The sequence below is a fragment of the Oryx dammah genome, unplaced genomic scaffold (assembly GCF_014754425.2).
Source record: "Oryx dammah isolate SB20612 unplaced genomic scaffold, SCBI_Odam_1.1 HiC_scaffold_1, whole genome shotgun sequence".
Lineage (NCBI taxonomy): Eukaryota > Metazoa > Chordata > Mammalia > Artiodactyla > Bovidae > Oryx > Oryx dammah.
In genome coordinates, this window is record NW_024070185.1 from 68,423,670 (window position 1) to 68,434,793 (window position 11,124).

Here is an 11,124-nt window from a genome sequence, read left to right on the forward strand (position 1 = left end):
GAGAAAGATCATCCCCAGGAGAATCCTTGGACAGGGCTGTGAGTTAGCTTTGCCTGGGAGGGACAACCCAGCAGTGCCCCCACCCTCCCAGCCAGGGTTGGTCTGCCCGCCTCTCCCCTGGGAGCCCCAGCTGCTTCACAGGTGGTAGATTGGAAAGCTGGTGCTAGGCGTGCCTGCCTTGGGGGTATGTTTGAGTCAGACAGGAGGCGGTGGTCCTCTGCCAGATTTTTGGCTTGATTCACCCATCACTTCTGGTCCTAATCCCAGAGGACATTTTAGAAAGGTGCATGGGTGCGGCTGGGGTGCAGCACCTACCTTACCACCCAGTCAGTCTGGAGAGAAAAGATAAAAGCTGGAGGGTGCTTTGGTGCTATCTGGTTCTTTTTGAATGGAATCTTGGCAAAGACTGTGTGTGTTGCCTCCTCAGGCACCTTGATATAATTTATACCTTGCTATAATTGTCTCACTCTTTGCCTGAATGGCTGCCTTTAATTTTATAGGAAAGATCAAGCCTGTCTGTGGCTCAGGAGTTGTCAGGCCCCAACAATCTGGTCCCAAGTGGGACAGGGTCCTTGGCGCCACCTAGTGTCAGGTGTAGCCCTTGGCAGGGAGAATGCTCACAAAAGGGGACTGATTGACTGTAAATTCTTGGGTCCTGGTGCAGTGGGAATACCGGAAGAGCACTTTTGTGGGTTTCCCAAAGATATAATCAAGTGGCAGCAATAGAGTTGACATGATGAAAAGTGCTATATGGTAGTGAGTATAAAGAGCTTATGTGGAACACACAGCAGCACTCAGAGTTCAGGGCCAGGGCCATCATTGTCAGAAGAACAGGACTCAGACAGACGGAGGAGAGCCCTGCAGAGTGAGGGGGTCAGTGCAAGTGGAAAGCTCAGGTTAGGGGAGAGGCTGAAGGCGATACTGAGACAAGATTGGAAAGGAAGATGGGAGCCTTGAATGCCGTAAGATATGGTTTGAATTTCACCTTGAGGCTCTGTGGACAGTAAAAAAAATTCATCAGGGAAGTGACAGGTTGGAAAAGAGAACGTTGGAATCTTAATATGATCAGATCCCCACGTGTAACAAACCATTCTCTTAGACTCATGGTAGCTCTAAGGAACAGAGGACAAATGGGGTATGGAGGCCCATGTGAAATGGGTCAGCCAGTGAGTTGTTGAAGGCCTTTCAAAGGCTGGACAGGTTTTAACTAATAGTAGTGTAGTGCTAGTCGTGTCTGACTCTTTGCGACCCTGTGGACTGTAGCCTGCCAGGCTCCTCTGTCCGTGGGATTCTCCAGGCAAGAAGACTGGAGTGGGTTGCCCTTCCCCTAACTGTAGCAGTCAGCTCTCCTCCCCAGGGCCCACGTGTTTCAGCATCAGAGTTCTTTGCAGCCACCAGCCAGCCCGAGCCTGGGGGAGGACTTCTTTGGTAGACAGAGTTATTAGTCAATCCTGGTTGCCAGAGGAGAAGGTGGGGGGCAGCCTTTGGTCTGTGCCCAGCTGTGAGCATCTACCTGCTTTGACCCAGACAAGCTGGGGAGGGGACGGGACCCCACCCAAGCAGGCAGCTGCTATTTGTCCAGCTCAGTGCCCTCATTACTTTCTTCTGTGTTTTGAGGAATGACTTCAGAAATGATGCCAGATTCGAGTTACAAGTGACCTGAGAGAGCATCTGATACAGCCCCCTGCTATTGGAGATGAGAAAATGACTTGCCCAAAGCGACACTGCTGGGTAATTCTCAGGTGCTTTAATGTCAGTTCACACCATTCTGAAATAGGTGCTGTTGTCATCCTAGTTGCATCGATGAAGAAACTGAGGACAGGGAGGATAAGTCACTGGTTCAAGAACTCCTGGCAGTAAGGGCGGGGGGCTGAGGAGGAGCCAGGAGCCTGACTTCTGGGTTTTTGGCTTGCCCTGGGCTGCTCTTGTCCCTCCACCAAAGGCAGCCTTCCAGGCCATGGGGGAGGTCACCACAGCTTCCAGCCATCTCTAGTCTGCCAGAAGCTGCCCTGGGCTCTTGGCTTTGCCTTTCCTCCGACAAGGCCTAGCTGGCAGGAAACGTGCTTCCTGAAGCTGGGACTTCCCCCATGGAGGCCGAGGGATGCCTCTGCTGGGGCTACCGTGTGTCTCAGGGACTCATGGTAGCTACTCATCCTCCATCAGGTGGGCAGCGAGGGTGTGCCCCTCCCATCCCTTCCAGCATCACTCAAAGAGAGATGATTCTTCTCTGGTAGAAGGTGGGGGGAAGGAGAGACAGCCTTCTGGGTGGTGAAGGCCTGGCCCAGCTCCGGCAGGTGCTGGCCACAGTTAGGACTGTAAAAGGCAGATGGGAAGGCAGCATGCGGCCCCCCCACGGTGGGGGATCCCAACCACCTTGAAGGTTCTGGCATATCTACATGGGGAGGAGGGAGTGGCCTGGAGGAGAGTGTGCCTGGTGTGTGTGTGTGTATGTGTGTGTGGTTTGAGCCCACACAGAGCCCCATGCTGAGACACTGCATTCCTGGCTGGGCTGGCTTCCTGCTCTAGATACATTCCTACCCCAGAGTCACCACAGAGACTGCCTGGAATCTGGCCCCACATTCTCGAAATTGAGGACAAGATCTGGCAAAGGTTCCCTCCCTTTCCCTCCCCATCCTCTGACTCAGGAGGGGGGAAGCCCCCTGACAGCCAGCCCTCCCTCTGTACCCCCCCCCCAACCTCCGCCTCCTCCCCTGGGAAGCCTGGTGCAGGATATACCCGGCTGTTGGACTTGTACTGTCCCCAGGCCCAGGCTTCTCTGTTTGTATCTGGGAAAGAGCCATGGGGGGTGGTTTCCAGGAGGACAGGGCCGCCAGCGGGCAACCCAGAGAACTCAGATAGCAGGGAAGGGCGTGGCCCGAAAATCAAGGTGTGGAGAGTAAATCTGGGCAGTCATTGTTGGGGGGGGGGGTAGTTGGGTGGGGTGGGGGGTGGGGACGGTGAGGGTTTCGCTGCAGGCCTGTTTCCCCATCTCATAGAGTTAGAATCCTGTAGTTTTTGATTCCTGACCGATCCTGCGGGGGCTGTTGGAGGAAGGGTAGGAGGAAGCAGGGGGTGGGCAGACTGTCTTCTCCCTCCCAGATAATTACCACTTGCAACTAGCGCCTCCAGCTCCAGCCCGCCCTCCTCCCTACTCCCAGAGGCTCAGGTGCAAGCTTGCACGTCCGCCAGCTCCCTTACTTCCCTCCAGGGAATTTGGGTCCTGCTGGGATTTTTCCAGCCCCGCTGACCTTCCTCAGGAGACAGGTTTCCTTAGAGGCCACCACCCCATCTGGTCACCAGGCTGTCTCAGCTTTCGAGGCTGCCTGCGGTGGTGGAGTTCCATGGACTCAAAGTGGGTGGGGCTGAGGACTGGTGAGCCTTTATACTCCCAGACCTCCGGGCTGCCCTTCTGCCCCCCTGTTTCACTTTCCCGGATCCTGAACCATACCCTCGCCCCCGCCGGATTCTGCTCTAGCCCAGGATCCAAGGCGCCCTGCAGTTGTTGGAAAGGATTTCTCTGTGCCGAGAATCCCTTCCACCTTTGATCGCGCCAGGTTTCAGAGTGGCTGAGTGACTTTCCCGAAGGCACACAGCTGAGCGCGCAAGGACGCGGACGTCCTGGCCGACGATCTTTCCACCGCCTGCACGTGCTGATCCATTTCCTTCCGCACTCGCGTCCGCCCCTCGCCTCTCCCAGCTTCATTTCGGCCGCAGGAAAACAGACTCGGCTTGGGAACTGTGGGCGGGGTGACCCCACGCCACGGGCGAGACCGCGTCCCCCGCCAGGGTCCCCGCTCTTCTGCTAGGCCGGCTGGGCAAGGGAGCCAGGGGCCGGCCTCCTACCCCTGACCCCTGACCCCGGCCCCGGTCCCCGCCAACACTGGGCTGGGGGACCCAGGCCCCGCCCTCGCGGCCCTCCTGGTCGCGTTCGCACACCTGCGCACCCTTCCCCGCCCCGTCCCTCCCCAATCCGGGTTGGGAGTGTCCCGGGGCCGCACCCTGCCGGGTCCGGACGCGCAAGCCTAGCCGCCCGCCCGACAGCCGGCTCCGCCACGGCGGCCGTGATAGCTCGGTCCTGCTGCAGCGGCCACGGCCCGGGCGCCGCACTGGGGCCGGATTCGGGCCATGCTGGGCCGGCGGCGCGTCTTCGCCGTGGAGCCGCTGGGCGGCCGGGGTGAGTCGCCCACTCAGGGGCGGGCCCGGACCTTTGGCCTGGAGCCGACTCTCGGTCCCTGGCCCCTGTCTGCGCTCTCCGCCCCACCGGCAGAGCCTGCACCGCCTGGCGCAGCCAGCCGACCTCGGTGCGCCCTCCTCACCGCCTCCCTTAGGAAGGGCGGGGGATCGCGTCCGCTGTTGGAGACTCTTTTACTTTTTTGGCGTTAAACCGATCGTCACCTCCATCCCATTTTCTCGGGGTCCACTTACCTCTAATTTCTGGTCAGGATCCTCCTTTCCCTGGCCCCTGCCCCAGCCGGCGGTCGCGAAAAGCCCTCATCTCTGCGGCGGCGGACCTCTTGGCAAAGGAGCCGCGCAGGGGTAGACTTCCTGGTGGACTTTCTTGCCCAGAGGGGCCTGGTTTGGTATCCAGGTGCGGCAGTCCGGGAGAAGGAGGCCGGCCTCCGTCCCCTCCAACCTCCAATTCTGTATCTTTACGATCGATCGTGCACCTAGATTGCAGGAGAGCCTGGCACAGACCAGGAGAGCTGTAGAGAGGACAGTGATTGGGCGACCGCGCTGCTTCTCCTTCTACCATGTGGGTTGCCTTTCCTCAGTTCAGATTTTTTTCAACTCTCCCAAATCTTCTGCTTCTCACTTAAAAGAACAAAAGTCCAAAATGATTATGGCTATTGTGATTTTCGGTACCTTTTCCCTCCAGGACTTCTGGGATGGACTTTCTCTTGCATCCTGATGCCAGTTTAGACCCCGGCTTCCCTCTTTGTGTCCGTCTCCATCTCCCGGAGGCGGGGGCACAGTCACACTTCCCCTTGGGGAGCAGTTGAAGAGGCTATAGTTCCCCAGTGATGGCTCAGAGGTCTTAGGCTGACCTCAGGGGCCAGAGCGCAAGGGCTCCCTGGAAGCAAGTGCCCACCCCTCGAAGGAAGATATCATTAACAATTACTTTTGTAAAAGGGACCCCTGTCCTAACCCAATCTCCCAGACAGGGATGGAGAGATCTGGACATGGCTGTGGTCCGCTGGTCTCCTCCTGTCACCTTTGACCCAGGACACTCCACCCCGGGAACGCCACCAGTTGCAGGAATGTTGGCGCAGCCGGCCCAGCCTGATGAGTGACTCTCCTTGCAGATGGGGCTGGTGAGGACCTGGCACATGGTTGTGTAGTGCCTGGAGTCATCAGCACCTACAGGCAGATCCCAGATGTGGCTCCAGTTTGCTCATCAGACTCTTGGAAGAGGCAAGACCAGCTGAGAGGTCCCCAGGGGCAGGTGCCACTTCTCAAACTGGCCTCCCAGGACTCAGGAGTGGAGATGGCGGTTGGGGACAGCTCCCCGGCCACCTCACCCGGCTTTTCTCAAGACTCTCTGAACTTTGAGCCCCTGGGGAGCTCTGAGTCCCTAGCCCTTGGTGCCCTGGAGCCTCCTGCCCACCTAAGCCGGCTTCTAGCCAGCCGTAAGCTGGAGCAGGTGCTGGAGCGCTCCCACCAGCTCTCAGTTCCCCCTACCAGCTTATCTCAACACTGCTACTCCCCAAAGCTGTCACCTGAGTGTGAAATGCCCCATTCTGAAGCAAGGGGACCCGAGGCCACCGAGGCCACCGAGGCAGAGAGTGATTTAGAGGATGGCCTGGAACAAGCAGAGGTGGTAAGTGCCAACTCTCAAGGGTGGGATGGAGATGGACTCCCCCCTACCTCCGCCCCCCACCGCCCCAACCTTGTTCTCCCTGGAACTCTCCCAGGCAGGGTATTGTGTGTGTGAGTGTGTGTGTGTATATGTTAGTCACTTAATTGTGTCCAACTCTTTGCGACCGCCATGAACTGCAGGAGGAGACCACCTTGGCACCTGCACCTCGCCAGGCTCCCCTGTCCATGGAATTCTCCAGGCATGAATACTGGAATGGATTGCCATTCCCTTCTCCAGGGGATCTTCCCAACCCAGGGATCAAACCTGAGTCTCCCATGTTGCAGGGAGACTTTTTACCATCTGAGCCACCAGGGAAGCTGGGGCAGGGCATTCCTTGACTCTAATTGATGGGTTGGATGAGACGTCTCACCTCACCCCCAACCCCCAGCTGTGTGGAGATGAGCAGGGCTTGGGGCCTACCTGGCCCTTTGCCTGGTTGGGCACAGGGTGACCAGCTGGGTGTGTGTTCCTCCTCTTACTTATTCTGCCCCCATCTACTGGCCCGTTGGGTGGGAGTCTGGCTGGGTTCAGAAGTCTCTCTGACCTCACTGTGTCCCACAGGTGGAGGACTTGGGGCCTGAGGCCTGCTCTGGCCTTCCGGGGCAGGGTCTTCGCTATCTGGAGCACCTGTGCGTGGTGCTGGAGCAGGTGGCAAATCTACAGCAGCTCTGTCTGCAGCTGCAGACTCAGAGGGGCCCTGGGGTGAGTGAGCTGTGAGTGGGCAGGCCGGCTGGTGGCAGGTGAATGGGGGAGGCAGAAGATCGGTGGGACCCCTGAAACCAGGACTCCCTTCAGAACAGCCTCAGCCCTCTAGCCAGGCCCAGAGAGCCTGTCTCTCCTGTGCACAGGATCCTGAAGAGGAGGCAGAGACAACCCTGGTGCCTTCACCTCTGCCTTCTTACGCCCCAGGCAGTGAGGTGCGCGGGCCATGGGAACAGCTCAGCCAGACAGAGGAGACAGGTGAGCGCCAAATGCATCTCCCTCTGCATCTTGCCCGCCCAGGGCCCCACAGGCAAACCGCCTGAGCTCTGGGCTTGATGAGTGCCTTCCTGTTCCTTGCTTGGGGTAACCGGATTATCTTTCTGAAGGAGCAAAAACAGCTTCACCCCCAAAGGTAGGGGCGCCCAGTGCCAGCCCTCCTAGGCTGTCAGAGGCCCTGGTGGAGCCAGCTCACACTGTCTCATCCTCCCAGGAACACAAGGTAGGTGAGGGATATATGTGGGGCCTGGCCTGCTGCAGTGGGAAGCCTGGTGTGCTGCAGTCCATGGGGTCACAAAGAGTTGGACACAACTGAGTGACTGAACTGATATGTGGGGCCAGGTGACAGGATGGTGTCGGGGTGGGATGGCTGGGATGTGTGGATACCCTGAAAGCTAGAATATGAGAGGATTCCTATTTGGAGCAGGTGACTTGTCCTGATTGTGGTGACAACTATCTGTGGGAGCTTGGTCAGGGGTATGTTGTGAGGAGGGACGCTGGGTGACCCCCTCACCCTCTGCTCAGGGGGATCACTCCCACTGGAACAAAGTCAAGGTCCTGCTCAACCGGATCAGGTGGGGCAGCCCTCGACCTGCTGAACTTGCCACCTCTGCCGATGGTCCTGTCCCCAGGTGAGTCCTGTGACCCAGCCCCCAGGTGAGTTCTGTGACCCTGCCCAGGGCAGGGCAGAAGGAGGAGCCTGATGAGCTAGGAGGCTGAGGTTGTGCTGCCAGTTGTTATTTTTGTCCCTGCAAAATTTGAGAGAGGCAGTCTTGGAGAAGGCTTCCCCAGTGGCTCAGCGGTAAAGAATCTGCCTGTGATGCAGGAGACCTGAGTTTGATACCTGGATCTGGAAGATCCCTTGGAGAAAGGCATGGCAAGCCACTCCAGTATTCTTGTCTGGAGAATCCCATGGAGAGTGGAGCCTGATGGGCTACAGTTCATGGGGTCACAGAGGTGGACACAGCTGAGCAACTAAACAACAAGTCTTGGAGAGGTTGTGGAAAGAAACAGAAAGTAGTTAAAAAGCCCCATCTATAGATGAGGAGTCTGAGAACTGGGCTGGGGAGGGAGGTCATCTTCCTGAGGCCACATGGTGAGCCAGTGGCAGAGCCAGGACCAAAAGATAGGAAATTGTCGTGTGAACCCAGCAAGCCCTCAGCCCTCAAAGCTGAAACTTAGGTCACCTCCCTGGGTTTCCCCAGGAATGCAAGGTAGTGCACACAGAATGCCACAGCGGGTGCTGGGAGTGAGGGCCAGCACCTTTACTGAAAACTCTCCCGGGGGCCTTATCCCCATCAGTTAATATCCTTAGGCTTTTCACAGTTGTCGGTCAACTCTGGGGCCATCGTTACTTTTCTTTTTTAAGATTAAGTTTTGGCTGTGCTGGACCTTTGTTGCTGCTCGGGCTTTCTCTAGTTGTGGCCACCGGGGGCTACTCTGTTGAGGTGTGTGGGCTTCTCACTGTGGTGGCTTCTCTCGTTGTTGAGCACAGGCTCCAGGACATACGGGCTGTAGTAGTTGGGGCGCATGGGCTTAGCACAGCCTTGCAGACTGTGTGGTCTTCCCAAACCAGGGATGGAACTCATGTCCACTACATTAGTAGGCAGATTCTTTAAAAAAAAAAAAAAAAAACTCTTTTATTTTGTATTGGGATATAACTGATTATTCCAGGGCTATATTGCAACCCTGGTGATTGTCCAGTCAGTTATCACCAGGGCTTTCGAGGTGGCTCAGATAGTAGGGTCTTACTGCAATGCAAGAGACCTGGGTTCAATCCCTGGGTCACGAAGATCCCCTGGAGAAGGGAATGGCAACCCACTCCAGTATTCTTGCCTGGGAAATCCCATGGACAGAGGAGTCTGGCGGGCTGCAGTCCGTAGGGTCGCAAAGAGTCGGACACAGCTGAGTGACTACCACTTTCATTTTCATGGCCAGTTAACAATGTTGTAGTAGTTTCCGGTGAATAGCAAAGGGACTCAGCCCTACACATGCTTGTATCCATTCTCCCCCAACCCCCCTCCCATCCAGGCTGCCACATAACACTGAGGAGAGTTCCATGTGCGGTACAGTAGGTCCTTGTTGGTTATGCATTTTGAATATAGCAGTGTGTACATGACCTTTTCAAACTCCCTAACTGTCCCTCCGCCCCACCCCCCACCCCAACCCCTGCCCTAAGCAGGCGGACTCTTATTCACAGAAGTCTGCCATCATTACCTTTGTTTTTTCCCCCTAGTCTAGAGCTTCCTTCCTTTTTCCACAGGATTGCATCAAGGGACCTCCCTGAAAGGCCTCTGGGCCATCCCCTCCAGAAGACCTTTATGCCATCATTTGTGGTTAAGAAGAAACAAGACAAAAACCTCTCTGTACACTGAGACCTCCTGGTGCAGGGGTGTGACCCCGATGGGGCGAGTGCTGTGAAGTCTCCTCACCGTCTGCCCTGATGCTGCTTCTGGGCACTGCCAGAAAAAGCTGTGGATGCTCTGTCTTCTCTCTGAACTCAGGCAAGGGCTGAGTCCTTCTCCTCTGAGCAGCCAAGGAGCCCTGGGTCCCTGAGAGGCCCCAAAGTGCAGCAGCTCTGGGGCTCCTCCTTGGTTGCCAAAAATCCCTGGGCTTAGGCAATGTGAACCTCACTGATTCATGGGGCATCCATGGGGCATGTCAGGCACAGTGGTATATTGGCACCCAGTGTGGGTGTGGGTCTATGGGACTGTCAGTGTGGTGAACGGACTGGACCCAGCTGGCTCTCTGGAATCATGCCCTCATGGTGAGGTAACCACAGGACGATGGACGTGGCCTTCACTGCTGAGTGGACAGTTACTGATCTGGAGTCCTATCGTCTTCCTCATAGTCAAGTGGGCAGCCCTAGAACAGAGAAGGGCACTCTTGGCTGCCTTTGCCTTGAATCTTGCCTGAAGACTGCACCAAGGATGGGAGGGTCAAGTACAACACAAGGAACAGCAGAGTAATCTTCAAGGTCTACTCTCTGCTGCTTTACTGCTTATATCATAGCTGAAACCAGAGGCCCAAATTAGCATTTAGACCTTGACAAAATCGCTTAACTTTTCTGAGCCACAGCTGCCCACTTAATCTCCCAAATGGTATAACGATGCCTGCCTTGCCTACCTCACAGACTTGTTCTGAGGATAAAGTGAAATTAAGCTGCCTCAAAATGCTTGCTGCTGCTAAGTCACTTCAGTCATGTCTCTGTGTGACCCCATAGACGGCAGTCCACCAGGCTCCCCCGTCCCACGGATTCTCCAGGCAAGAACACTGGAGTGGGTTGCCATTTCCTTCTCCAGTGCATGAAAGTGAAAAGTGAAAGTGAAGTCGCTCAGTCGTGCCCATGGACTGCAGCCTATCAGGCTCCCCTGTCCATGGGATTTTCCAGGCAAGAGTACTGGAGTGGGGTGCCATTGCCTTCTGAATGTTAAATGAATAGGAAAGGGGGTTGGAGGGAGGCTAGACTGGAGGGATGATGAGAAAGTCAGAGGATAAGGGGGAATTGGGGTTGCTAATTGGGGCTAAAATGGCCAGTGATTAGTGGCAAGACTTGGAGCGAGTCATTTGAGTCTCTCACATATCACATCTGAGAATTAGAACACTAACACCTGACCTGCTCATTCCCCAAGAGTTGATGTGAGGACTAAAGTAAATGACTGTGAGAATTCTTTGTAAATGTATACCTAAATATTGTGAAGGTTTATCTTACCATATCACCTGTGTTGACTGAAAAAATACAACCTAAGAGAACTTTATTCCGTGGGAATTTTTAGGACTTCAGGCCTTGGAGACAGCATTTCCTCAGAGAACTCTTTCTAAGGAGGTGAGGCAAGGAGTCAGGTTATATAAAAGTTTGCAGCAGGGGATGGGGGTCTGAACAAAATTTTATTGTTAATTAAGGAAAACCGAGTATCTCAAATCAAGAAATTTAGCACTCTTCTAAGTATGAGAAGCTGCAAGCATCTGGGCTCCCTGAATTCATTCCTTTCATATGCATCTCAGTTATTGGGGGCCAAATCCTACTGCATGATCATTCACGTCTTTAATTCCTCTTGCCTACCTCTGCCCCCTGCCCCAAGCTCCTCAGCATTTACCAGGGAAGTGGCTAAGTGGATGATGGCTGCCAGATAGCTGGTATTATTCTACCTGGGCTCAGAAAAGTATTTTTCTGAGGGAGGAAATGGAGGAAAATATTTTCTATGGGAGGAGGACATAGCACACCAATATGGGAGGAACTATTCCATTTCACACCTTTTAGGTTCCAAGCTCTGTTAACTGAGAAGGGG

The 11,124-nt window shown here is 55.4% G+C and overlaps 1 protein-coding gene across 3 annotated transcripts; it reads left to right on the forward strand.

Annotated features, from left to right (window-relative positions):
- The first annotated feature begins 4,042 nt into the window (after window positions 1–4,042).
- Window positions 4,043–10,008, forward strand: CUNH8orf58 (chromosome unknown C8orf58 homolog). 3 transcript variants are annotated; one of them, XM_040242890.1, is made up of 7 exons: window positions 4,052–4,174; window positions 5,304–5,818; window positions 6,419–6,559; window positions 6,706–6,817; window positions 6,946–7,058; window positions 7,361–7,467; window positions 9,099–10,008. In XM_040242890.1, the coding sequence occupies exons 1-7, from the start codon at window positions 4,126–4,128 to the stop codon at window positions 9,208–9,210; spliced, it is 1,149 nt and encodes a 382-aa protein (XP_040098824.1). In that variant the 5' UTR covers window positions 4,052–4,125; the 3' UTR covers window positions 9,211–10,008. The 3 variants fall into 3 exon arrangements, with proteins under 3 accessions (XP_040098832.1, XP_040098837.1, XP_040098824.1); XM_040242898.1 differs by lacking the exons at window positions 7,361–7,467; window positions 9,099–10,008 and having other exon boundaries at window positions 4,043–4,174; window positions 6,641–7,039; XM_040242903.1 differs by lacking the exons at window positions 7,361–7,467; window positions 9,099–10,008 and having other exon boundaries at window positions 4,043–4,174; window positions 6,653–7,039.
- Window positions 10,009–11,124: the final 1,116 nt, after the last annotated feature.